This window comes from Eubalaena glacialis, chromosome 7 (genome assembly GCF_028564815.1).
Source record: "Eubalaena glacialis isolate mEubGla1 chromosome 7, mEubGla1.1.hap2.+ XY, whole genome shotgun sequence".
In the NCBI taxonomy this organism is placed as follows: Eukaryota; Metazoa; Chordata; class Mammalia; order Artiodactyla; family Balaenidae; genus Eubalaena; species Eubalaena glacialis.
In genome coordinates this window covers 61,206,744-61,232,587 of record NC_083722.1, presented here as the reverse complement: position 1 = coordinate 61,232,587, position 25,844 = coordinate 61,206,744, and the positions used below count along the sequence as shown (strand labels likewise).

The following is a 25,844-nucleotide window of genomic DNA, read 5'->3' as shown; positions in this document are numbered from 1 at the left end:
TGTCAGTTATTACATAAACTCTGAAATTGGTATATCTTCCATTCTGATGAAATGGAAGATTTATTTAATCTTGGGTTGGGTACATGAGTGTTACTTATAATTAGTCTCTGTGCTTCTGTGTGTGTTTAATGTATTTCATAAATTTAAGAAATTATTAAATGAAAGAAAACCTAACCAAGAGATAGTTTCTATATTTCAGACCATTCAATATCACTTCTAACACTGAGATTCTAGATCCTTTAAAAACAAATTATTCTCACATTCCAGATCAAAATGTTTTCTCTTTTGGGTCAGAAACATCAGCCTATTTGAGGAATCACCTGTGTTGTGTGATGTGTTACTCTCACTGATGTTTAATCCTGTGTTTTAAAAAAAAAAATCTATATACACACACATGGAGAAGCATCTGTTATTGCCCTATAGTAGTAGTGAGTTTGTTTTTTTTTGGCCGTGCCGTGCGGCTTGTGGGATCTTAGTTCCCCAACCAGGGATTGAACCCGGGCCCTCAGCAGTGAGAGCATGGAGTCCTAACCACTGGAGTGCCAGGGAATTCCATTTACTTGATCATTTTTGCTAGTTTTCATTGACATCTTAGGGAGTACAAGAATTTTTGAATAAATAGCTAATGGATTGATAGGTCTTTGTAATGCTTTGGTGAAAATACTGGGTTAATGAGACCTAGGTCATGGATTTGATTCCCATGTTTGTCAATTAGTTTTCTAGTTCTTTTATGGACTACCTTTTGAAAATGCACAGAAAGAATTCTTACATTGGAAAGATCTATAAAAATCTTCGTTTTGGAGAGAGCAATGAAAGTTGCATCTTTCTTGAGTAATTAATTTCTCTAATTTTCTTCACCATTTAAAATTTTAAGTATGAAGTATAACAGACAAACGTGTTTGTTATAGAATTTTGCTATTTTTAATTGTCTAGTTTTAACCTTTTTTGTGCTATGAGTCATTAGGTTACCTCAAATTTTCTTTTATCTCAAATTGAATCTTTTAAAAGCTAATTTAAGGCTATCGAACTAGAAATTTTTTCTTTTGCCCTTTTGTTTTCGTTGGGTGGGAGGCGCGAGGAAGGTTTTAACATCAGCATTGGCAGACTTTGTTGAAATGTTATTGTTTTATTTCTCTTATTTAGGAACAGCATCTGAAGATGGTAAGAATTATACATTTTGTTAGTAACACAAATACCTCTACATTAATATTTTCATTGGTAGGAATTAAATATTAAAAACTAAAATAGGCTAATTTCTTTGCAAATCTATATAATTTGCGAGCTGTGGTAGCTTTTACATGTCATGTTTGGTTGTGTTAGTTATACATGTGGATTTTTTTTTAATCCTTCATCCTGGAGTTTTGCTTTGTATCTTGGATCATCTCATGCTAGAAAAACATAAATGCTTAACATGTTTAATAATATCTAGTATAAAGTTACATAGTTTCATTTTTTTCTTGTAGTGACATTAATGCTTTTATTTTGTGTTTTTGTTTTTTAATTTATGCCAATTCATTTATACTTTGGGAGTGCACGTGCCATTGCTTTATCGTCTTTAAATATCCTCAGCATTTAAATGCATTTATTTTGTCAGCTTTTAAATGTATCTTTGATTTTGAATCAGTGACTGGAGAATTGCATATGATTTGAATTTGGGATTACAGAAACCTTGCTAGATATAATACTTTATTTTACTGAGCCAGTTTACCTTTTAAAAAATTATTTATTGCTTTTGAATTTGTAGAAAGGAAAAAATTCAGTTTTTATATTTATCCTGCCTGAAGGCTGTCTTATTAAGCCTCTGATATGAAACACATTTTTTTTTTCCTAAATTTTACATGGATGACATTTTCTTGTGATACACAGCTAAGTAGATTTAACATTTTGGAGGTCTCATACTTACTCTGATATATTTGAAATATTTTCATATTTTAAGTTTTAGATTAGAGTACTAGTTTCTGGCACTGTGGCATTGTAATTTAGAATGGTAGTGTCAAAATACTTAATTTATCCTAATTTTGTTGTACTGGATAAATTCTGCATTTCAAAAATAATAATTTTTTTCTATTTTACTTCTTAGTCAGGAGAACATTGTGTCCTATTCTAAACAGACTCTGTAAAAGGGTGAAAGTCCTGAATTATGGGCTTTTTAGGGGCCTCAAAGAAGTTGGTAGAATGCTAGGATCTACCAACTGTACTTCTCCTTTTGCTTCATTTTATTCCTAGTTCCTAATTATTCTCATATCTTCCCTCACTCATTTCTTAATTTTGTAATTTTTCCTGACTCTTTAGTGTATGTTTTCCTAGTTAATATTGCCATATCAGGCTAGCCCCTATATTGTTGGGGTTTTTTTAAAATTTATTTTGTTTATTTATTTTTGGCTGCTTTGGGTCTTTGTTGCTGCGTGCGGGCTTTCTCTAGTTGCGGTGAGCGGGGGCTCCTCTTCGTTGTGGTGTGCAGGCTTCTCATTGCGGTGGCTTCTCTTGTTGTGGATCACGGGACACGCAGGCTTCAGTAGTTGTGGCACGTGGGCTCAGCAGTTGTGGCACACAGGCTTAGTTTATCTGCAGCATGTGGGATCTTCCCGGACCAGGGCTCGAACCCGTGTCCCCTGCATTGGCAGGCGGATTCTTAACCACTGCACCACCAGGGAAGTCCCCAGCCTCTGTATTGTGATTGCCCTAAAAGTTGTGCCTTTTAACTAAAAAGTATTTTGAGTCCTTCTTTATGATCATGTTTGGTATTGGTTCTGATTTGATAGTGATTGAGACTGTTGCTTGAGAATACCAAAGTACCTGCTAGTAATATATTTTTGTTTTTTCTAATGACAGTTTACTTAAGCACTTTGGTAAGCATTATCTCCTTTGGTTCAAGAGCTCTAGAAACATCTTGTGGCTTGGTTTTGTGGAGGGGGATGAGGCAGTAGTAAGAGAAGAAAGGAACGCAACTTGGAGGTAGAGAAGGAAATGTGTGTAGAAAAGTGCCATCTCTTTGAGGATTGGTATTTCCTCAAATAATTTTATAAATGAAATTGGTTAGTTGGAGGAAGAGAAGAGTAAACGTGTCCATGTACATCTGTAGTAATCTCATGTTTAGCACAGGATATAAAAAGATGAGATATTTTACCTAGTATTGTATCTTCTTGCAGATCTCTTTAGAAGTATATTTTCAGTCAGAGAGATTGTTTGGGTTGTTGTTTCCAAGATTAGCTTGTATTTTAAACTACAGGGTGGATTTGAGAATAAATTAAATTTCATGGAAACTGAAATTTTAAAATTGGAACTACCAATTAAGAATAAGTGCATGCCTGTGGTAATTATCTTAATTATAACTCTACTTTACTGGACTAATAATATCAAACTGAGAATGGAGATCTTTTAGTTTGACTTTATTCTTACCCATAAAGGAAAGTTAGCTTATGGTGCAACACGTAAAAAGCAGTATGTATTTTTTAAATTTTAAGAGAACTATAATCTTATAATCTGTAAGTGAAGGTTACATTATTACAGAATTTAACAATACTTGAAAAGCACACCCAATTAGAAAATTATAGTGAGATTTTTTTCCTCATTACTAAATATTATTATAGAAAAAAGTCTTCAATTATGTAAATAATTTTATTCCTTAGGCCGGGTGAGAGCAAAGCTTTCAGCACCACTTGCTGGTATGGGAAACTCCAAGACAGATTCCAGAGGAAGAAGTCGAACAAAAATGGTGTCTCAGTCACAGCGTACGTATTGCCTATTTGTTCTCCCATATTTCTAATATGTTAGGATAAGCGTATTCCTTGTATGTTACTGTATGAAGAGATTGACCAGTGGAAAAAGACAAAACTAATTTCAAAAAAGACAAGCCACATACTGAGTTCTTGTTCTGTACTTTAGGTTCATCATCACCTGACAAAAATGAAGGTATTTTTTTTTCAATGTTTTGGGTCAGTTGTTGTGCATGTTTTGGAATTTTTGGAGTGGGTGTTGTCTTGTCTTTGGTGTGTTATTAGGGCTGCATCATTGATATCTGCACTTAGAAAGAATAACTTCATCTGCTATACAGACTTTTGCATGGAGATATTTTAAATAGCACAAATCTTTTAACATTAAGGTTTTCACAGTCTACTCAGAAACTTGTAAATGTGGAAAATTGTGCTTTTTAGAGGCAAAATAATTGCCATATGTTAGCATCAGATCTGGTTGCATCTAGCTAATGTTGTTCAAGGGCAGATATGTGGTATCTTTGTACTCTCCCTAAAATCTGTTAGAATGCAGTTAGCATTTTTGGCAGGTATATACTGATTCATAAAGAGGAAACAAATTGAAATGACCAGTTTTGTTATATTCCTTTTTAAATTTAAGATTTATATTTTTGCAATTTCATTGGAAGCTGAGTTTCTCATAAACACAATTATTAAAAAGCACAATTTTGAATTCTAGGTAAAATGAATGATCCATTCCTATATATTCCAGAATAGTAATATATACACTTAAGGCATAATTAATTTAAAAGAGTTCACAGTCCTTCTTTATCAAACAGGAATTTTTTCTAGGGAGGTAATTCTGGGGTTCTTCTATATACTTGGCCATTTTGGAAAGAAATAGATGTAGCTATCTTCCACTATTGTTTAGGTGACTCTTCCAGGATATAGATGCCCAATTTGTCTGTTTTTTTAACTTGATTCTTGAATCGTGGAATCAGGGAAAGGAGCTGGGCTTAGAGGGGGTCAGGGCAGTGATTAGACAAGTCCGGCCTAGCAGATTCTCCTCTTTCCAAAGTCAAAAAATCTAGACAGAGTAATGATGGGAGCACTCAACAAGAGTCCTAAAAATAAGCAGAAATGCTTAGTAAAATTGGTTTGCAAATTGAGGGTTATTTACAAATAGGAAAAAATGGCAAATGCCCTCTGGGTGAGAGCTCTTCTCCCAACCAAATTAGGAATAGATCATACCACATTCTTCCCTGATCTTGTGTATTTTTAGGGTAACTGTTAAAGTAACTTAATCTTTAGCAGTATAGCATAGTAGTTTAGAGCCTTGCTATTCCAAATGGGGTGCCCAGACCAGCATCAGCATCACCTGGGAAATGTACACTCTCATGCCACCACAGATCTACTGAATTCAGTCTTTAACAAGATCATCAAGTGATTTGTGTTACAATCAAGTCTGAGAAGTATTGATTTAGATCCTGGATTTGATCCATGGCTTTTCCAGGTTATTTAAAGTTGCCGTATGTCTATATACTTCTACTGTAACCAGTAAAATGAAGAGGATAATCTCACAGGATTGTTGTGAGAATTAAATTAGTATTTTGCCTGAGCACAAAGTATGTGCTGTATATTTTAGCTGGTGAAATTGATGTCCTTGTTTTTTTTAACCTAATGTCAACTGAATTTTATACTCCTATTGTGCACTTCTTTGTTGTTATTTCTTATGGCCTTCAGGAAACAAAAATAATGGTGAAGTTAGGAAATTTAAAGCAGAAAGAAAAATAAAGGTAGCAACCAGAAACTGTCTGTATCCAGCATCTTAAGGATAAAACAATTTTATATGAGATATTTTACTGAGTTCTCTTCTAAAGTAATACTAAGACTGAACTCATGGCAGAGATTCAAAGTGCTTTGTGTATGGTTTTTTAATATATTACTTAAGGAACTCCCTTTTAAGTGTATTATAACTACTGATCACTTCAAGAGAATATAGAATAATTTTTTTACATTTGGTTTTTCACTTTGAAACCCAATCCACAATACTTGAAATCCTCTCCTAGAGTGTGAGAACATAATGATAGATTTTTAGACCTAGTAGGATTTTAAGATCAGAAGACGTTCCCACTATAAAATCACTTAGATTTTAAATCATATTGGTGAGGTTTTTGTTTATTTGCCTGCTTATTTATTTGAATGACTGTTTTTTTCATTTCAAATTCTTTTGAAAAAAGATATTGTGGCCTTGTATAATTTGATGCAAGTTTCTTTACACATATTTGCACAGAAATATTGCTGTGCTCTCCATCTTCACTTTGTTGTGAAGTAATTCATTAGGGTTTGCATGGTCTTTTCCATATTTTTATATCACCATTTAGGAAAAAAAAATCTCTTGGGTCAAAGCAGGTATGTTCTGATGGCTAACCAAAAATAAATAAAAACAGACCCAGTGGAGAGACTTCCAGACTTAAATGTTTACGTAAAGATTGTGTCTTTTGTTGTTGGTAGTGACTGATTATGTACAAATGATTGTACAGCCTGTCAGAAATTTTGTCTCTCCACCCCACCCCTCTACTGTTTGGTTTTTTTTCCCTGTGTGCCTTAAGAAAAATAAAACCTGTAGCTTTTTCATGTAATTTTTCTTCAGCTAGAAGATGTTGTAGTTCTTCCTTACCTGTAGTTTTAAATTAAATGTTTAAATTGTAAAAATTTAAACATTTAATTATTTAGATTTTAGACTATCAATAGAAGAAAAGCTGAAGAATTTACATTTACTTTTGCACCTTCATTTCATCTGCTTTGTACATGAGTGTCTGATTTCAGTTTATCAGCTAAAAACTACTAAATGTTCTGCTTTTGTTACAGACATCAGTGGTTTGGGGACTTTTTTTAAAGTTTGCTTTTTTTGCTTTAGAATTTTTTATTTTCTAAGAACTGACTAAAGCTTTCTTATTTCCATCTGCCATTCATTTTAAATCTGCTTCTTCCCTCTTCATGGATTATAACCCTTACCCTAATTCTGCCTTTACACTTGTTCAGGATCACAATCTGCTAATACCATTGGTGGTAAGAATATATAGACTTTATGTGTGCATCTATTGTTTGATCACCTATTTTCATTATCAAGAATGGGTTCTATTCAGCAGAAATTCTTAACATTTAATATTATATCATTCTGTAGCCATTATTGGGGTAAAAATCACCAATTATGATTTTTCTTTGACCTGTCCTTATTTATTACCAAAAGCCTGGGTTTTTAAAATTATCCATGTTGATGCCACAGGTGTAAACATTCAAAAACAAGGAGCTTTAGTAATGCCTTGAAAACATCTCATAAAAAGTATAAAATGGTAATTTGAAAACTTCAGGCAGCACAAGAGAAATTAGGTATCTAATTTCAAATTTCATAAATTAGAGTATTTTCTAGTAGCATGCTATTCCCTAGGTACATCATACTCTTTTTCATCAACTATGTGGTTTTCCTAGAAGAAATAATTAGCCTTGGTAGTTCTTTTGCTGGAGAAAGAGCCTTGATATTTTCTTCTAAGTATAAATAATTCCAAAATGGGTTGTAGGCACTGGAATTAACATGGGGGCCGGGGGAGGGGCTGCGGCCATTGGAGAAGAGCGGGTAATGATTAACACTGCCAATTTTATTTCCCAGGAGAGGGCATGAATGAATTTAAATATATAGAGAGTGAGCTCGCATAGTTTTGATAAATTCAATAAATCTAGAATAGGTAGCGTGATTACTCTGCTTCTATACTATATGTTTCCTCTCTGCTGAATAGATCCACATTTCAAGGAATTCTCCAGTCTCCTACCAACACTGTCACCCCCTAAACTTACATTAGTTTTAACAGAATAACGTGTTGTATGTGTTCAGTTCATAATTTACTCTTTTTATATTGTTGCAAGTGTTCCCATAAAATATTCCATCAGCTTATCTTGCATTGTGAGTTTGTAGCATGTTGGGTGTTTGGGTGTTTTGGTGTGTATGTTTAGTTTAGATGCTGCATGGAGAAAATAGGTGCCTTGTGAGTATCTCTAAGGTTATAACTGAAAGAAACTTGATTTAAAGATTCTTCACCTGAAATATCATGAAACAATTCAAATGAGTCATCATTTTAAAGTACACTTGTATAATTTACCTGCAACAATTTAGAATTCCTTCTACACAGATAATAAATTGCTAATGTCATCGTAAAGATTGATTTGTTTTACAGTATTGCTATAACCAGCAGAAGATGAGTTTCATTTTGTGTGCTAATAAAGTTTAGGAATTAAGCATGAGTTTAAATTGTATTCAGGAAGACCATGCCAAGAAAACGGTAGCCAGGGTCACAGATTAGCAGCCCATGAACCACATTCAGCCTGCCTCTATTCATGTATTATTTGGTCTACACAACATGATAAAAATCAGGAAATGTCAAAGCTTTCATTTAAAAAACAAAAAAGTCCCAAAATGTAGCCAGTATTACCTCAAGACAGAGCTAGCTTGAACTAAAAAGTCACCATTCCCTGCCTCACACTCAGCACTGCTCCCTGGTTGATGTTCCCTGCTTGTCCCCATTGGCTTTGAGTCTTTAATCTTTGCTCTGTGGAAGTGAAGTGTCATTGGGTAAGATTACACCAGGTGAGCAGTGACTGTGGAGAAGTTCCCAACAAAGAGGAAACGTTGCTTTCATGAAGTTTTATTTAAGTGCAAGTTTAACTTTTATAATGCTACCATCCAGAATCTAGAGTTAAATTATACCTTGGAGTTATCTAGTTCATTTTCCTTTTCAATGCAGACAAAAATGTTTTGATTGACAAGGAGCTTATCCCTTTAAACACTAACGCGTGCAATTCTAGTTTAAAAGCGTGTTTCTTAACTTTTTTTTTTAACTCTTACCCCAATCTCTGAGATTTTGTCCAGCTCCCTTTCTCTATCCCTGACCAGTATCCTTTGTCTTCCAAGACTGAAAATCACTAGTTTAGAAAGGGTCTGCCTTCTTTGACATTTATTTGCCCATTATTCGTGTTTTACCCTCAGTATACATCTCCTTGGCAGACTGGCCACCCAAGACCCCTTTGCTATTTGAAGGCAAATAGCAAAATGCAAGTTTCTTTTTCAGCTGGCCCAACTTTGTAAACATTTAAAATTAGATCTTGTAAAAATTTAAAAATATACATAGTTGCAAGATAACCTTGTTATGCCCATTTAGAGGCATCTCAGCAGGCATACTTTTAACAGGAAGCACATTTTCATTACCATATTCTTAACAAAAATAATAGCAGTAATAGAATTATTAATTTTTTCCTTTTAAATGTATAGCTTTAATATATAGCATTTTAACATATAGCTTTAGCTGCATGAAATGTATTGTTAGATAAGTTATTTCTTTGGAAATCTTTTCTACTATTTATGTTCTGAAAATCATAATAGTGTTGTCCTTATTAAACATAGCATCTTATACTCCCCAAACTGAAAATATATTTACATGATTTACCATTCAATCCTAGTATATATAGTATACCTTTTTATTCCAGGTTTTGAGTATATATAAACCTTCCTCAGTCTAATTCCTTTGAACTTAGAACTGCCATTCTATCACAGTTTTCTCAGCTGCACTTCTTGAATTTTTATCCTTTCAACAAGTTCTCTTGGAGTTCACATCTTAACATTTGTATGTGTGTTTGGTGTTTAGCTGGCAGCCGGTCTGGGTCTCCGGGAAGAGTTCTGACCACAACAGCCCTCTCCACTGTGAGCTCTGGTGTTCAAAGAGTCCTGGTCAATTCAGCCTCAGCACAGAAGAGAAGCAAGATACCACGAAGCCAGGGCTGTAGCAGAGAGGCTAGTCCATCTAGGCTCTCAGTGGGTAAGATTTTTGTGCAAAACTTGGGACCTTGTATTTCTTCAGTATTTCAGGCATTGAAGACTTCAATTTAGGCACTTTAAGTTAGAGGAAAACAACTTAAAATTCAAGGACAACTGAAATATAGGTTAAAAATGGAATTAGATATCTTACCTTGAAAGTATAATTCATTTATATTTTAAATCTTTTTATTTTAGTAAAATATCATTTTACTCTTCTAATCACATACAAACTAGAAGACTGTATTCAAGAATTTTAACTGTATTCCTGGTAATGCTTCATCAAGAAAAATTTCTTCTCAACCTTAGAAAAAACTTATTTATTAGTTTTTAAGAAAGAAAAGAATAGGGACTTACCTGCTGATCCAGTGGTTAAGACTCTGCACTTCCACTGCAGGGGGCATGGTTTCGATCCCTGGTCGGGGAACTAAGATCCCGCATGCTGCATGGAGTGGCCAAAAAAAAAAAAAGAAAGAAAAGAATAAAACCAAAATATCAAAAATACAAACTCTATCTCCTGTTTACTCCCCTTCTGTGCTGCTGTTGCTTCATACCAGCCCGAAGCAGTCGTATTCCTCGACCAAGTGTGAGTCAAGGGTGCAGCCGGGAAGCCAGTCGGGAGAGCAGCAGGGATACGAGTCCTGTTCGCTCTTTTCAGCCCCTTGGTAAGTGTTTGGGCAGGTGTGAGGCGTATTACTTTCCTGTTGTGTTCCTACCATCTGATAACCTCAACACACCCTGGATTTAGTTGATGATTTCTTCAACTGTATCTTTTCCTCTATCTCTTTTCTGTCTTTTTAAAGACAGTCAGAAGGAAATTATATGTTTGGGCAATTCCTTTGACATTTCTCTGTCTTAAATGAGCAAGTTAGACATTGGATAAACAAATTGCCTTCATAATCAAGTAAATATCATACAGATTTAAACTACAGAATATTGAATTCAAGATTTTTCTTAACAAATCTCCCTATAAAATTTAAGGACAATATTTAAATATTTACTCTTAAGTGAAATATGGACTATTTAGTTTGATAAAAATAAAGACTTTTGTCCTTTTTAGCAGAAATATTAACATTTCACCTTAGATATTTCAGATTACTAGAAAGAATGCTACAAAATAATATATGAACTACTTATTAAAATAGGAGGGATTAACATTTTTACAGTATTTTACAATTTAACAACATTTCTCATGCATTAGCTTATATCATGTCATTGCTGTGAAACCTGTCTGTCCCTGATTATAGAGATTGTATTATACCCTTGATTATAATACTATATTTACCTCAATTATAAAAATATTAAATGATTTTTAAAAAGCTAAATATTTTAGAGTAATTGGAGAGGCAGAATTTTTTATGTTGAAAATCTTTAGAATTTCTGTGTGGTCCTCAGCATTTTAACTAATACTTTGTTTATATGCACTTACCTATAGCCATTTCAGGTTTTTTCTTTTAATTCCATAAAATATAGGTTATTGTAATACTTAAGAGAGTTGCACTTCAGACTTTGTGACACTTAACGTAGAGCATAGTTCCACTCATTATTTATTGGAATTATTATTTCCTTCAATAGACACGTTAGTATAGAATTTCTAGAGGTTAATTTCTAGTTCTTTGGGCCATTTGGCTCAACTATATCACTACTAGACTATCCTGTACTGACCCTTTGAGCTAGGAACTCAGGCAGGGGTATCCTCAACCCTTGTTTGTGTTCCAGTTCCAGGTGCCAAAGAGTTTCCTTCTATACTTTGCCAGAGGTAGATTTAGTTCATGTACAATATACAGTAGGCTTAGTCTGTAGAGTGTCTGTGTATGTGTGTGTATACATGCACACACACATACATATGCATATATATATGGTACATCCTCATGCATATATGTTTAAAAATGAAATAAATCTTACATTTGTATAAAGTAAGCATGCCACCTTGAAGAGTCAAAGGAAGTAGAGTGGGTGTGTGGTAGTTAAGAGCATATGTTCTCGGGTCAGATGGCCTGGTTGATACCCCAGCTCTGTAGCTGTTTTATATCTGGGTTTTTCCTTATCTGTAAAGCTAGAATAATAATAGCATGTAGTTCTTAGCATTGATTTGAAGACACTGTAAAGGAGAGAATACATGAAAACTGTCCCTCAGAGCAGTGTTTGCACACGGTGAGCACGTGGTTATCACGGTCATCGTCACTGCTGCAACTGCTCTTCCATGTCTTCCCCCTGGAACAGTGCTTGCTTACCTACAGTTAGTTGTGTTACACATCAGTGGCGAGGATCTTAGATTTTTTTAACGGTATAATACTTACATTTGTATAATGTAGAATTAGTAGAAAATGTGAGATATCAGGAAGATACAAAAATAGGTTTCTGTACCGTTTAAACCTGTACAATAGTCAGAGATTAGAGGAAATTTATAACCAACTTCTAATTACTTAAAACATAAACATGTTAATATGCCTTTTTTTTTTTAACATCTTTACTGGAGTATAATTGCTTTACAATGTTGTGTTAGTTTCTGCTTTATAACAAAGTGAATCAGAATGTATACATATATCCCCCATCCCCTCCCTTTTGCTCCTCCCTCCCACCCTCCCTATCCCACTCCTCTACGGGGTCATGCCTGTTTTTAAAGAGATATGTTGTTTAGTCATTGATCTTCTAGATTTACCTCAAAGCCGCCATTTGGCAATTTAAATCATTTAAATTTTATTATTAAAGGAGACAGTTTTCCCAATTGTGATGAAACATCCCATTTGGTTTAAAGGTGGTTAAACCTTTTAATCATATAGTTTTGGAAGAATTGAATTTTATCTCCCTTTATTTACATATGGATATTGCATAGTAAAGGTAGCAGATTAGTCCTGTTTATTACACAGAGATGAAGATAGCATTCCCAGAGATCAGGTTGTCCTTTTCATTCCCATTTTCTGCCATATTTGCCTACATTTTTCTCTTTCTTTATTTGGTGAATCCTTTTGTCGCCTCTGACTTGAATATGGCCATTCAGCAGATGAATCCCATAGCTTGCCATTTATTCAGTTGTAACACAAGTCCAGCATCAGGGCCCTAAAACCCCAGAAATAAATCAGAGCTAAACAAAGATGAACTCTGGAACTCACACTCTTAGTTTCCATCTGTTTCTAGAACCAAGATTCAAAAAAAGGCTTACATTATTACAAGCACGTGAGTGTTATCTTCAGCCACAGATAGCTATTGATTTCAAAAGGTTTTCAAAATTTTTTCATCTATTAAAGCATTTCCATATTGCTTCAACTCTTCCTTATCGTTTTAGAAATTATTCTGTTGGGTAAAATTAAAACTGTATATTAGTATGTTTTACTAATGATACCAATCACCTTTCAGGGTCTGTTAAACATTTTATGCAACAGTCTCTCTTTAATCCTATCTCTCAATCTTTTTGATCATTTTCTTATTCATTAAGGTCCTGTGGCAAAGGAAAGAGTAATTCATGTAATAAAAGTATTTTAACTGTTCTCATTAATATATCTGAAGCAGAGTAACTTTTAAAATGAGTAATATGTTTCATTAAATAATAAAATGATTTTTTCCTGGCTTATTTGTTTGCATGTGTAAGAAAAAGACTGACTTTATGATGTTATGAAAATCAGGATTTTAAGATCTAAAATTTTAAATATCCTAAATTTAGATTTAGAGAGATGTCATAAATATAAGAAGTCACAAGTTTCTAGGTTTTTTGATTAAATTGTTAATACTCCCCTTTTTTGGTGCTCAAAATGTGCTTTGATATTTAAATAATCTACTGAATGCAGAATTTATATACTGTGAACCATTATAGAAAACATTTATGTTAACATAAATGAGGTATGTTATCTTTTGAACGATGTAAAGATGGTATGTGTACTATTTAAGAGCAAAGGCCTTGAAAGACTACAGATACTGAGGTGTGGCCTTGATCAAATTAATTAACTTTTCTCTGTGCTTTAGTTTAGCTATTTGTAAAATTGAATAGTAACAACTGCCTCACTGGGTTCAGGATTAGAGGAGATGGGATTATTATTGGTTACTATTTACCATAGTGGTTTTTTTTTTTGAAACTACAGTGTTCATTTTTTTGTCTCATGCTTGTACTTTTGACATTTCCTTCCATTTGAATACTTACTTTTTTGTCTCCTGTGAGCTTGTCTGTCCCCTTAGGTGTAAGATCTGTTGTGTGTCAAGGAAGATATTGCAATGCAAGTGTTCAGTTGCCCTAGTCTAAGGCAATATTCTGATCCTTAGCTATTAATAGTAATACCAATGTGAACTAACTCTCCTTGCCTGACTGTAGTGCTGCCACTATTCCTTGTTTCTGTAGTAATAGATGAGGTTTGTATGGTCCTGTTATTCCAGCCTCCAGACACCATTCCAGATCTACTGGTGCCCTCTACGCCCCCGATGTGTATGGGGCCTCAGGTGAAGGATGAGTACATTTTCACTATCATCTGTGCATTCATCTTAAGTTTTTTGTCCTTGTCAGTTTCCATTGAGTAATCATGTTTTAAAATTGATTTGTTTTATTTACATTTAATTTGTTGGAGAATAAGTCATTTGTGGGTTTTTAAAAAAATTTTCCCCCAAGTAACTTTTTTCCCTTCAGCAATCTTATTTGAACATTTTTCTCACTGGAGATGGGCATTTTTCTTTTGTATAACCTAAGTTATGTCATTTTAAAATATAAAATTGTTTTATGTTCTCAGTTATGTACTTCATCTTTGTATATATGTTTAAAAAAAAAAAAACCAAAATGGTGGATGAAGTGTTTTAATTGTAAATGATGATATATTGTAGAAAGTAGTTGAGAGGAAGAACCCATCTATGGTTTGTCTTTACATACCTCAGAGTGTCTGTCGGGCAATAGTAGGTCCTTGACAAATATCAAATGATACATCTTAGTTACAGAATGAATCAGCCTATCTTGAAGGAGAAGAGATAATAATTGGAGGGGTTTTCCCTTGTAAATTCCTGGCATTCCTTCCTTGAGCTCCCTAATCCTTACTGGTTTGAGAATTGATCTTTGTTCTGGGCTACTCTGTGGCTCAAGCAAACGGATGAGATTTGCCTGACTGATAGAGCTAGATTAATTACAGGGCTATAGACTTGCAAGCCCTTAGTTGGCCAGCCATGCTTTCTTCTATCTTCTGGTGAAAAGTATATCATAGCTACTATTCTTTAAATTTACTTCCCACACTGTCAGTGATTTTAATTGCCTTTGCCCTTTTATTTGACCAAAAATAAATGTACCCAGAGAATACAGTATTGCTTTTAAAATGCTTTGCCCCATTGGTTTTTTTTTTCCTCCTCTTAAGGATCTTAAAGTTTCCAACGTGACCCTGTTACATTTATGGCTCTCTCAAAGCTATTTTCCTTCTTCTGATGAATTAGGTCCAGGGTATGGGATCAGCCAATCAAGCCGACTGTCATCCTCTGTCAGTGCCATGCGAGTCCTGAACACAGGTTCCGACGTGGAGGAGGCAGTAGCAGATGCCTTGGTACTTTTCTCCATTTCCTTATCTTTACAGATGTTCCAGCTGTGAAACTAATGTATGAGTGAGCCAATCCACAAGTGTGGGAAAGGAGATGGGAAAATTCTTGTGGATTAAATCTAGGAAGATCAAATGTGGGCAATGTAAAAAGGAAAACAGTATAATTAATTCTTGATCTTTATTAATTGCCAAATTTTTAAGCCAGGGCCCATAGTAATTGATGGGATGTCAGGAATATAAATATTGATATTGTTAATATGGTGATGTTTTTTATGCACTGTAATACACTGAGAATAAAGGCAGATAGATTAGTATATAAATATGTACACTACAAGTATGTAATTTCAAGTTTAGCTTAACCTTGGGTATTTAGGGATTGTTTTAGTTTGGGGTACAGTTTTGTTTAGTCTTTTACTTATTTGTATTTTCTGAGCTGAGAGAAAGTACAACTTCAAAACAAATTATATTTAAGATATCTTTCTGGCTCTTTATACCTGACACATTAAACAGTGAGGCTTAAAAACATAATCCATAGATCTATGATGGTTTGTCAGAAGAGTGCTGTGCAGATATCACTATAGTTTTTCTCACTTAAAATTATGAAGGAAGTATTAGAAACAGTGATTATAATTGGCGTTTGCCTTTTTCCCAAGTCAGTTCAACATGATAATTTCTCTTTCAAATTATGATATTAATCCTATATTTGAGAAGTAAGCATTTACTCAGTTTTTTACACAGAACTTATAAAGGTGTCATCTTTGTTTTGAAATTTAAAAATACATTATGCCTTTTAAAGCCACATATCACCTCTTAACCAGTGTTGATACAATATTTGCCACCTATATTTGAAAAACAAGTTTTTAAAAATATTCATTGATCATAGCTGTAATATATTAAATGTAATCACATGTAGTTCTGTTCTAACAGTCTGTATGTGCTGAATTTTTCTCTTTACCTTAGCCATCTGATTTTTCTAATCAATATAACTAAGTAGGAACTTTGTTCTCTTGAGCTTGGGACATATTGATCACATCTTGTTCTGGTGATATTAAATTAGTCATACGTTTTAAATTTACTATTCCTCATCAGTGTATTTCTCAAATTATGTTTTTTAGTTTCTTGTAAGTCGATGATTTACTAGTTAAATTCTGCTCACATAAATTTTATGAATTGAATGGATTATTCTTGAACTATTACTTGTCATAAGATGTTGTATTTGATTTATATGAGGAATATTTAGCCACCAGGGCTAAAAGCTGAATCCCAATAATTTGACTGTGAATACTTCCATTATTTGCATAACATAGATATTCCAGTTATAACTATCAGTTTTTAGGAAAAGACTATCCAACTATTAAGTCTAATTGGACCTAGAGAAAATCATAGAAATAAAACTAACTTTGGAAACAACAAAAGGATCCAAATAGGAAGAAGACTTGAGTTTCTTTGGGAAAACTGGTCATGGGAATATTTCTGGAGCTTAGATTTTTTTCTTTGGACTAAAGGATATTGACAAGTTAAAGATATATTCTCCTAATAAGCAGTTCTAATGTATCTATATATTTAAAAAGTTAATGTTTCTAATTATGGGCATTGTTTATGCCTACTTCACTGTGCTGTTTAGCAAAATGTTTTTCATTATTTTCAATTTTTCTCTTTAAAAATCTGCTCTCAGCTCTTAGGAGACATACGGACTAAGGTATAGACATTGCTGTTTTCTGACATCTTACGATACCATAACTTTTTTTTCTTTCCTTCATCAGTTTAACAGATGATAGTCTTTTATAAAAAATTCAAATGGAAGTAATAAAATCCTTAGATATACATCATTTTTCTGTATATATGATTATATGATTATCAACAGGGAGATAGTGCTTAAATAGAGTGTCCTATGGGGGTTCTCATCCTTTAAGCCTGACTACTTTGTACAAATGCAATGATGTCATCGACACTGATGTCTATAACAAAACTGGTCTTGAAGACCAACACAGGAAATACCACATTTTTGCCATTCTAAATTAAGTTGGTGCCTCTAAAATCAATTTAGTGTTGGAAATGTCATTATAAAACTATTTTTCATTGAGTTCAAGTTATATTTCCTTTAGATTTTAAACTTGGAGAATTTAAGTCACCTGGAGCTGTGTAAAATTATTGTGCTTAAATGTTTCTTAGAAATATCTTCACTGCTCACCAGCCTAAATTCAAATATCAGAGTACATAAAGATTTATTTCTAATTCTTCCAAAGAAATCTCAAATAAGCTATTTATTCTGTCTCATTTCACTTTTAATATTCAAAGTAAAATTAGCAGTTACATTTATTAAATAATAAGCTTCAGATGTAAAGAAATCAAAGGAATCTAAATATGCTTTCTCATAAATATTGAAATAGACAGTATAGACACATTGGGAAAAACATGGAGGACCCTCCAGGAGCTTGCCTCCTAAAAGTAAGAGTAAGCAAAACAGGCTCTCATCATTCTCTGTATTTTACTTCTCTAGGAAATGTCAGGGTTGGGTACAAGAGAAGAAAGAGTGGCAAGACAAGTGATAGTAGAAGTGAAAGGAGAATAGAGGGAAGAGAAGGTTGAGAGACAGAAAAAAATAGAACTTTACATGGGGAAACATGTTTTTCTGATCCATTGCCCATTTTCTGATCCATTTTCATCCTTTAAAAAGGTAGTAATTTCTTCTTAACAACTCAGAATTTTAGTACAGAGTCCATTTGTTTATACTCTTGTAGTTCTTTTTGGTTTTCCAGAAAAAGGAAAAAGAAAAGGAAGAACCCCATGTTTTTAGTGCTCCCCACTTTACATATCTGACTTCCATACAGTAGTCTTATTCTGCTTTTACCACTCCCCATAGTTAAAGAATATTTCATCATCTACTAACTCCTAAAACATGTTTTTTGAAGAAAAACTAAATATCAACATTTTATTATTACAATGATTAGCAGCATGCTTTACACTGATTTTTAAACAAAAACCAGTCTTTTTATGGTCAGTAGAAATTTGTGAAATACCGGCATATTATTTTAGCTACCACTAATGAGAGTCTTTATGTGTAACAGAAAAAACCTGCTCGAAGAAGATATGAATCATATGGGATGCATTCAGATGATGATGCCAACAGCGATGCATCCAGTGCTTGTTCAGAACGCTCCTATAGCTCTCGGAATGGTAGTATTCCTACATACATGAGGCAGACAGAAGATGTGGCAGAAGTCCTCAACAGATGTGCTAGCTCCAACTGGTCAGAAAGGAAAGAAGGCCTCCTGGGTCTGCAGAACTTACTAAAAAATCAGAGAACACTAAGGTGAGTTATGTTGTCTTTAAAATAATTGTCCTCTCTGGTTAGCACTTTTTGACTTGACTTTTTCATAACACTTTAAAGGTACTGGTATGGGCTCATATGTGTCCTGAATTCAGAAGGTGGCATCAAAATATTTTCCCAAGCCTTAATCCTTTAGGACCATCTATACTATTGTTACTTTTAAAAGTTTTAATTAACTTGCTCTATTTAAAGAAACATTCTAAAAGGAAACTTTTTATTCACAAATAGATGTTAAATGAAAAATGTTATTAATTTTTTTAATGAAAATAAATAATAAAATATGCATAATATTAAAGCTGACTCATTATTAAAATTCATTTCTGATAAGTTTTTCAGTGAGATGAAAGAATATTTATGCTCATTTGGAAATGAAGGTATATTCTTTGTGTTTGTGTAATATTTGAATCTTGGTATAATATGAAATGGATTTGGAGTGAATTTCTCTAAGAACAGAAGTTTAGCGACTTCCCTGGTGGTCCAGTGGTTAAGACTCCACACTTCCACTGCAGTGGGTGTGGGTTTGATCCCTGGTCAGGGAACTAAGATCCCCCATACTGTGTGGTGTGGCCAAAAAATAAAGTTTAAAAAAAAAAAGTTTATATTGGTTTTTAGTTGGGTTTGATTCGGTTTCCTTTCCTAATGGCTTTTGCTTGCTTTTCCTCTCTAAATTCTTTATTTTTTTAAATTTATTTTATTTATTTTATTTTCGGCTGCGTTGGGTCTTCGTTGCTGCGCGTGGACTTTCTCTAGTTGTGGCAAGAGGGGGCTACTCTTTGTTGCGGTGCACGGGCTTCTCATCGCGGTGGCTTCTCTTGTCATGGAGCACGGGCTCTAGGCGCGCAGGCTTCAGTAGTTGTGGCACGCGGGCTCAGTAGTTGTGGCGCACGGGCTTCGTTGCTCTGCGGAATATGGGATCTTCCCGGGCCAGGGCTTGAACCCGTGTCCCCTGCATTGGCAGGCGGATTCTTAACCACTGCACCACCAGGGAAGCTCCTCTTTATTGTTTTTATCTGTGTAATGTTTTAAATCTCTATAGTCTATCCCTTTAAGAACATAGTTTCAGAAAATTCATAAGTTTGAGTGTGGTGGAAAATAGCGGGCCACTTCCTGACTTGATACCTGAAATCAGAGTTTGATTTACTAGCTGAGTGTTTATTTTAGGAAGTATTAGAACTATATAATTTAAAATGTGTTTGTCTATATACTTCCTAATATATTTTAATGCTTTCATATCACAGTTCATGAATCACTACAATAAATCATCATATTGTTGTTCCCAACCCCATCAAGATTAGGTTAGTATTAGGTTCAGTATATCATTTTAAATGGCAAGGAAATAGTCATAGTTTAGAAAGATTTTAGCCCTCAGGTGGCAAAATTTAAGAAAACATCATAGCATTTAAAAGGATAAGATTCATGTGCTGGGAATGTTATCTGTATACTTTCCTCTGTTGTGCTACATTAATGAAGTACAGTTGTATTTCTTTTCATATAACTTTCAGCCTTTAAAATAGTGTCTGTTACTACAGAATTATTGTTGCATTTGATAAATTTGTATTTAGCCCTGACTAGTAAATCCCACTAATTTCTCATTTAGGAGGGATGATTATTTTTAGCTTTTTTTTTTTTTTAAGAAGCCCAGTTATATGTAAGGTCACTTTTTTTTTTTTTTTTTTTTTTTTTTTTTTTTTTTTTTTTAGGCTGTGTTTGGTCTTCGTTGCTGCACGCCGCTTCCTCTAGTTGTGGCGAGCGGGGGCTACTCTTCACTGCAGTGTGTGGGCTTCTCACTGTGGTGGCTTCTCTTGTTGCAGAGCATGGGCTCTAGGCGAGCGGGCTTCAGCAGTTGTGGCTCTCGGGCTCTAGAGCGCAGGCTCAGTAGTTGTGGCGCACGGGCTTAGTTGCTCTGCGACATGTGGGATCTTCCCGGACCAGGGCTCGAACCTGTGTCCCCTGCATTGGCAGGTGGATTCTTAACCACTGCGCCACCAGGGAAGTCCCTGTAAGGTCACTTTTAAATGACTTCTTCCTACAGCAAGATATTGATTCCACTTTATTATTTTGACAGTCGAGTTGAACTGAAAAGATTATGTGAAATTTTCACAAGAATGTTTGCTGATCCTCATGGCAAGGTATGTTTTAGTATTTAAGATTACTCCTATAAGGTGTCATTATTGTATTGCCCCAAAAAAGAAGTGAATAATAACAAAAAACTATAAGCCATTTTTGTTTTGTTATTGCCCTAAAATGGCAATGATCTTTTCAAACATAATTGAAATTGAGTATTTGATTTCATACTTAATTTAGAAATTGCTCTCTAGTAACTGTTTAAGCTTCTCCAAAGAGAGATTATCTAAGACTATAAACTGAAGAATATACAGTAACATGCAAAACTCTTATACACTTAGGGTGAGTATTTGTATTTCTAAAAACATTTTACTATTTGTAAAGGAAATAATTGGGGTAAGTTGAAAAAAGTTTCTAACTTTTTATTCAGTTTCCTTCTCTATTAACATAAATATATTCTTGAAAGAGCAATTTTGTAGAAAAGAATTGCCATTAAATAACAAAAAGCACAAAATATGGCTTCACCCATAGTTTGTTAGTAATATAAAAGAAGCATTTCATATATTGAAATAGTTCATAAAAATCTTCAGAACTTTGTTCAGTTTTTAATGCTGATTAAAATATATTTAAGTACTTATGCGTAGTCTGCATGTATACTGTGAAATTTTGCTTTAAAATGTAAAATTTTGTTGTAAAATTGACTCATTTATTCTGTTTTCAGCAGTGTGTTTGACAATGGTGAAACTTTATTCAGTATCTTCCTTTAGGACACCAGGTGTCTACATGAGAATTTCTAACCTAAGTGAGAGGGAGATGTGGAAGGGAAATCATAAGAAAGATATTAACAAATTCACTTTATTGTTTTTTTTAATTGTCTTCACTTTATTGTTGCACATGTCATTTCCCCCTCATTTTTTTTCTATTTTCAATATTTTCATTACTTGTGACACTACTTAAAGATACTAAAATCCTGCTCTATACGTAAACTGAAATCCAGCTAAGAATTATAAATTGCTTGTACTTTAACTTCTAAAGATTATCCTTTTATCAGAAGGTATATTTATTTTATCCAAGAATGCAAGATCCCATTAAAGACAAAGATTAAAGTACACTAAGTTTATAACTTTCAAACTGAGCATGTAGATAACCGTACCATTTTATACTGATATTGCTACCACTAATTACAGCTGTAGGAGTTGCTTTAATGGAAAAATTTCTGTAAATCCTGAACAAATTAGCTGTTGACATTTTTTGTTAGCAGTATGAGCCAAAGGACAAGACAGTTATGATCTGGGTGGACCTGTTTTATTAAATGATGTTTTAATTAATAATCTCTACAACTTTTAAAAATAGAGTTTTAAAACATCTTCAGAAGTAATATAATTCATCTCTACTGGAAGGTATGAGAGTGTAAGGCTAGATTATTTCTTGAAGTAACAGTTTTTTATTTTTTGTTAGGACAATAATGCAATTTAGTTGGATCCTAGGATTTGCACAGTAATAAAGAGAAACACTTTTTTAAAAAGCCTCTTGAAGAAAAAATTTTTTAAATAAAGTAAATGTTAAAATTTTTAAAAAAAGTCTCTTGAAGATCAAGTAGGAAAACCAAGTTTGATGTTGGTGAAAGCACAGATGTTTGGCCTCCCTTAGTAGATGCAGGGAACCAGCCACAATCCTTCCAAGAGTTTTCGGGAAGGAGACTTTTTTTTTTTCTGTGGGATTTTATAACAACGTACAGTTCTTATTGATCCATCGGCTTTGTTTGTTTGGTTTTGTTTTTGTTTTATTTGGTTAGTTCAGTGAATACACATGTAAAGGGAAGTTTTTTTTAATTCGTTTTTGTTCAGCTTTTGTTTGGTGATTGTCCATCAGAGACTCTGCCAGTAATGTAATTCATTAAGAATAAACTGGATATATCACCATACTGTGCTGAGTTAAAAATATCAGGGTTTGATTTGAGCTTTTGCATCATATCCTTATATTATTAAAATAGTAGATATCCCCCCTTTTTAATTTTATAAAGTACTAACAGTCCAGTCATTAGGATCAAGCAGCTGTTTTTGATGCTTTCTTTTCTTTTCAAGTAAAATTGTGTTCTCTATCAAGAGTCGGCCTTTTTTGTTTGTTTGTTTTTCCCTATAAAGGGCCAGGTAGTAAATATTTGTAGCTTTGTGGGCCATAATGATCTCTGTCACAACTACTGAACTCTGCCATTATAGCACAAAGGTACCTATAGACAATATCTAAACAAATGACTATGGCTGGGTTGCCATAAAACTTTACTTATGAACATTGAAATTTTTATTTTCATAAAATTTTCATGTGTCACAAAATAGCCTTTTCTTTTGATTTTTTTAAAAAACCATTTTAAAATGTAAAACCATTTTTAGCTCTCAGACCATAGTTTCCCGACCCCTGTTCTGTACAGTCAACTCTGATCATTGACGCTAAAATAGAAATATTTTCAAGAACATCTGCTCGTGCTCATGCCATTGGTTGAAGGTTAAGACTGTTGAAGGGAAACAATGTACTGGCCCCTGCTGGGTGAAATCAGCCCTGTTATTCCTGTATATTGTGCCATTCTCCATTTCTGATCTGTGATTTTTGTCTAAAAGCCCAGTGCTGCCTTGCCTCTTCCTCTAGTTTTTTTCCTCTGTCCTCCACAGAGACTGTGTCAGATAGTCTTTCCTCAGAACTCCAGCCCTTGTTCACCTCTCCACCCATCTCATGCCCCAAGCATATGTCCTGGCCTCTTAGCTTACCAAGAAAATAGAAGCCATCCAGCAGAAACTCCATTTCCTGTCTCCAAACTAGCAAAGTTAACTGCACATAAGCCTATTCTTTCTACCTTTTCTTCTATGGAAATGGCAGGAGGTCTTACCTTGAAGCTGTTGGTAGCCACATAAACCTGTACTCTATTTTTTGCTAACATGGTCTCATCTGCTTGGTCTTCCAGGAATTTTTCATAAATTTCAGTTTGCTGTTTGACATCCCTTTTTATTTTTCAACCTTGTTGTGAGTTTATCCAGTGTATCTTTTCTGACACTTTAAGGAAAGGGATGCGGGAGAGATGGAAGAGGGGTGTTTTCTGTTGTGCCTGATCCAGTCTTCCTCACAGTAGACACCTTTCTTTTCAGACACTTATCTCTCTGCTTGTTTTACTTATATTGGTGTTGCTTAGAGCATTGCCTTAGGCCCTCCTTTTTCACTCGGTACCTTATCTGAAGCTTTATCCCACCCACTTTATCCTAATGACTCTCAAATGGTACTTCCAGCCCACATTGTTCTCCTGCACTTACTTAGTTACATGCCTTTTGCTCATCTTAAACCTCAAAACTACTTTTCCTCCGCATTGCTTTATCTCATTAGATGAAACCACTATCCTCTCATTGCTCAAGTGAAGAATTTGGGCATCATTCTAGAAATTTACTCAGTCCTAATTGATTCAACCTTCTAAACATTTCCATTCTCACTGCTAATTCAGGGCACAATCATCTTTGGCCAGCTGCACCTCCTCCCCAACTCCTATCCCTAAATTCTCTTCCACACTGCATCTTTGAATAACCTTTCTAAAAGGTAAATCTTCTCTACTAACTTAAAACCCTTCAGTGACTACTCATTACCCTCAAGAAAATATTCAAACAAATCATTTTTGCTTGTCATTCCCTTCTCACTCTCAACCCAGCCTGGAAACTACGTTCATTTCCCCAAATGTGCCACGTGCTTTTCCTCATAGCCTCGAAATAGGCCATCAAAGAGACTTCTCTTTTCTTCCTCAAGTGTGGGTTAGTTCTCCACTCTGAATCGGAATCACTTATCTGTAACCTTAACTGTCCTGAAACTCACAGGGCAGAAATCGTCTGAAGCCTTGCCCCCAGAATGGGCCGTAGTGTTTAGGAGACACCTCATACCATGAGGTTGGTTGGGTGGGTTTTCCCATGTCCTTTTAAGTTGAAGTCAACATTTCAATCTCTGTGTTAACAGCTTCTGAATAGTAGCTGGCTTCCATGTTAACTGAAAGCTGTCCTTACTTCTCCCCAACATGATTGAGACCACCTGCTGTCCCCAACAGGTTACTTAGAGAACCAGGGTGTGAGCAGCAGCCCCATCTCCTTTCATCTAGGATCACCTCCATCCCCCAGAATGTTTTTCTTATATGTGTTAGAGTAAGCATCTGAGTCCAGCTGAAATATCAGGTGAGCTCCAATACACATCCCAGAAAGGAAGGGCTAGAAAAGAGCTTCTATTTCAACTTCTGAATACAGTTGAAATAGATGCTGGCTTTTTTCCTGGGACAGGAGTAATGTGGTTGGTAAATACAGTTTACAAGCTGAAATTATTTGATGTCCGTAACTTGATAAATACACTTTTTAAACTTTCAGATACTACTCATACAATCACAGTGTATGACTCTGTAAAGCCTCTAAATATTTTTCTAAGAGAGGCAGTACAACACAGTGATAACGACTATGGGTAGTGGAGCTAGACTGCTTGGGTTCAAATTCTGCCTCCATCACTTATTAGCAGTGTGTGCCTTGGTTTCTTAATCTGTAAAATAGAGTTAATAAGATTGCGATGATGATTAAATGAGTTAATGTATGTAAAGCCCTTACAACACACCAAGCACTATATAAGTTTTTAAAAAATAAATAAGTTTGAAAAATTAAGGAATTCAGGGCAGATTTTTATTTTGATTGCTCTAGACCCATTTTTTCCTTCAAATGTAAAGAGTGTCAGATGCCAAAAGCTATCCCCTGTGATTCTGACATTTGACTCTGAAGGACCTACTTGAGAAGAGCCACCTTCACTAAAGTGCATGATTTGATTTCACATTTTATGGTCTGTGTAGTCCTACCTCTTGAAGTCTTGAACAGCTGGGGTAGGAATTCAATCTGTGGCTACTAAAATGCGACACAGTTGAGTGCCCTGCTTAGAAGGACATACCTGGTCTCCTGAAGAGTGTCTGCAGTCTTAGGATCAGGAGACCACAACATACATCTTACCTGGGGAAAATTAAAAGTTGTGGTATAGTTACTTTTTACCTCCAAACAATAGTAATTATTCCAAGCCTTCACAGAAATAATTTAACTTGTGAATGCATTGCTTCTGAAGAGGAAAAAAAAAGATAAAAGAAAAATTCTAGATACTGTGCTTTAGAAGCAAATGTTTGCACTGTACAGAAATTTTGGCAGGTGTCTGTTAGTCTTAGATTTTTTCCAGAAGTTGAGCCTCAAGGATAGTAGGGTCTGGAAAAGAAGCGAGTTTTTGCTTGTTTTTTTGTTTTTAAATTTCCTTGGCAAGAAGGTGAGAGAGAAATATAGGAAAATCACATACTCTTCTCCCATACTATTCATTTAACTCTTGTTTTAAAAACTATTTTGAGTTTTTCGTAAAAC

General features: G+C 34.5%; 1 protein-coding gene across 3 annotated transcripts in view; it reads left to right on the top strand.

Annotated features, from left to right (window-relative positions):
• The window catches only part of CLASP2 (cytoplasmic linker associated protein 2), a 174,615-nt gene that overhangs the window by 110,390 nt on the left and 38,381 nt on the right, over positions 1-25,844 (top strand). For 2 of the 3 annotated variants that reach the window (XM_061196474.1, XM_061196473.1), the window contains exons 19-24: positions 3,630-3,731; positions 9,389-9,559; positions 10,113-10,220; positions 14,953-15,059; positions 18,122-18,366; positions 20,450-20,513. In XM_061196474.1, coding sequence (XP_061052457.1) covers positions 3,630-3,731; positions 9,389-9,559; positions 10,113-10,220; positions 14,953-15,059; positions 18,122-18,366; positions 20,450-20,513 — 797 coding nt within the window. Of the gene's footprint in view, positions 1-1,143; positions 1,162-3,629; positions 3,732-9,388; positions 9,560-10,112; positions 10,221-14,952; positions 15,060-18,121; positions 18,367-20,449; positions 20,514-25,844 lie in introns of all 3 variants that reach the window. The other variant, XM_061196475.1, reaches the window with a different exon arrangement.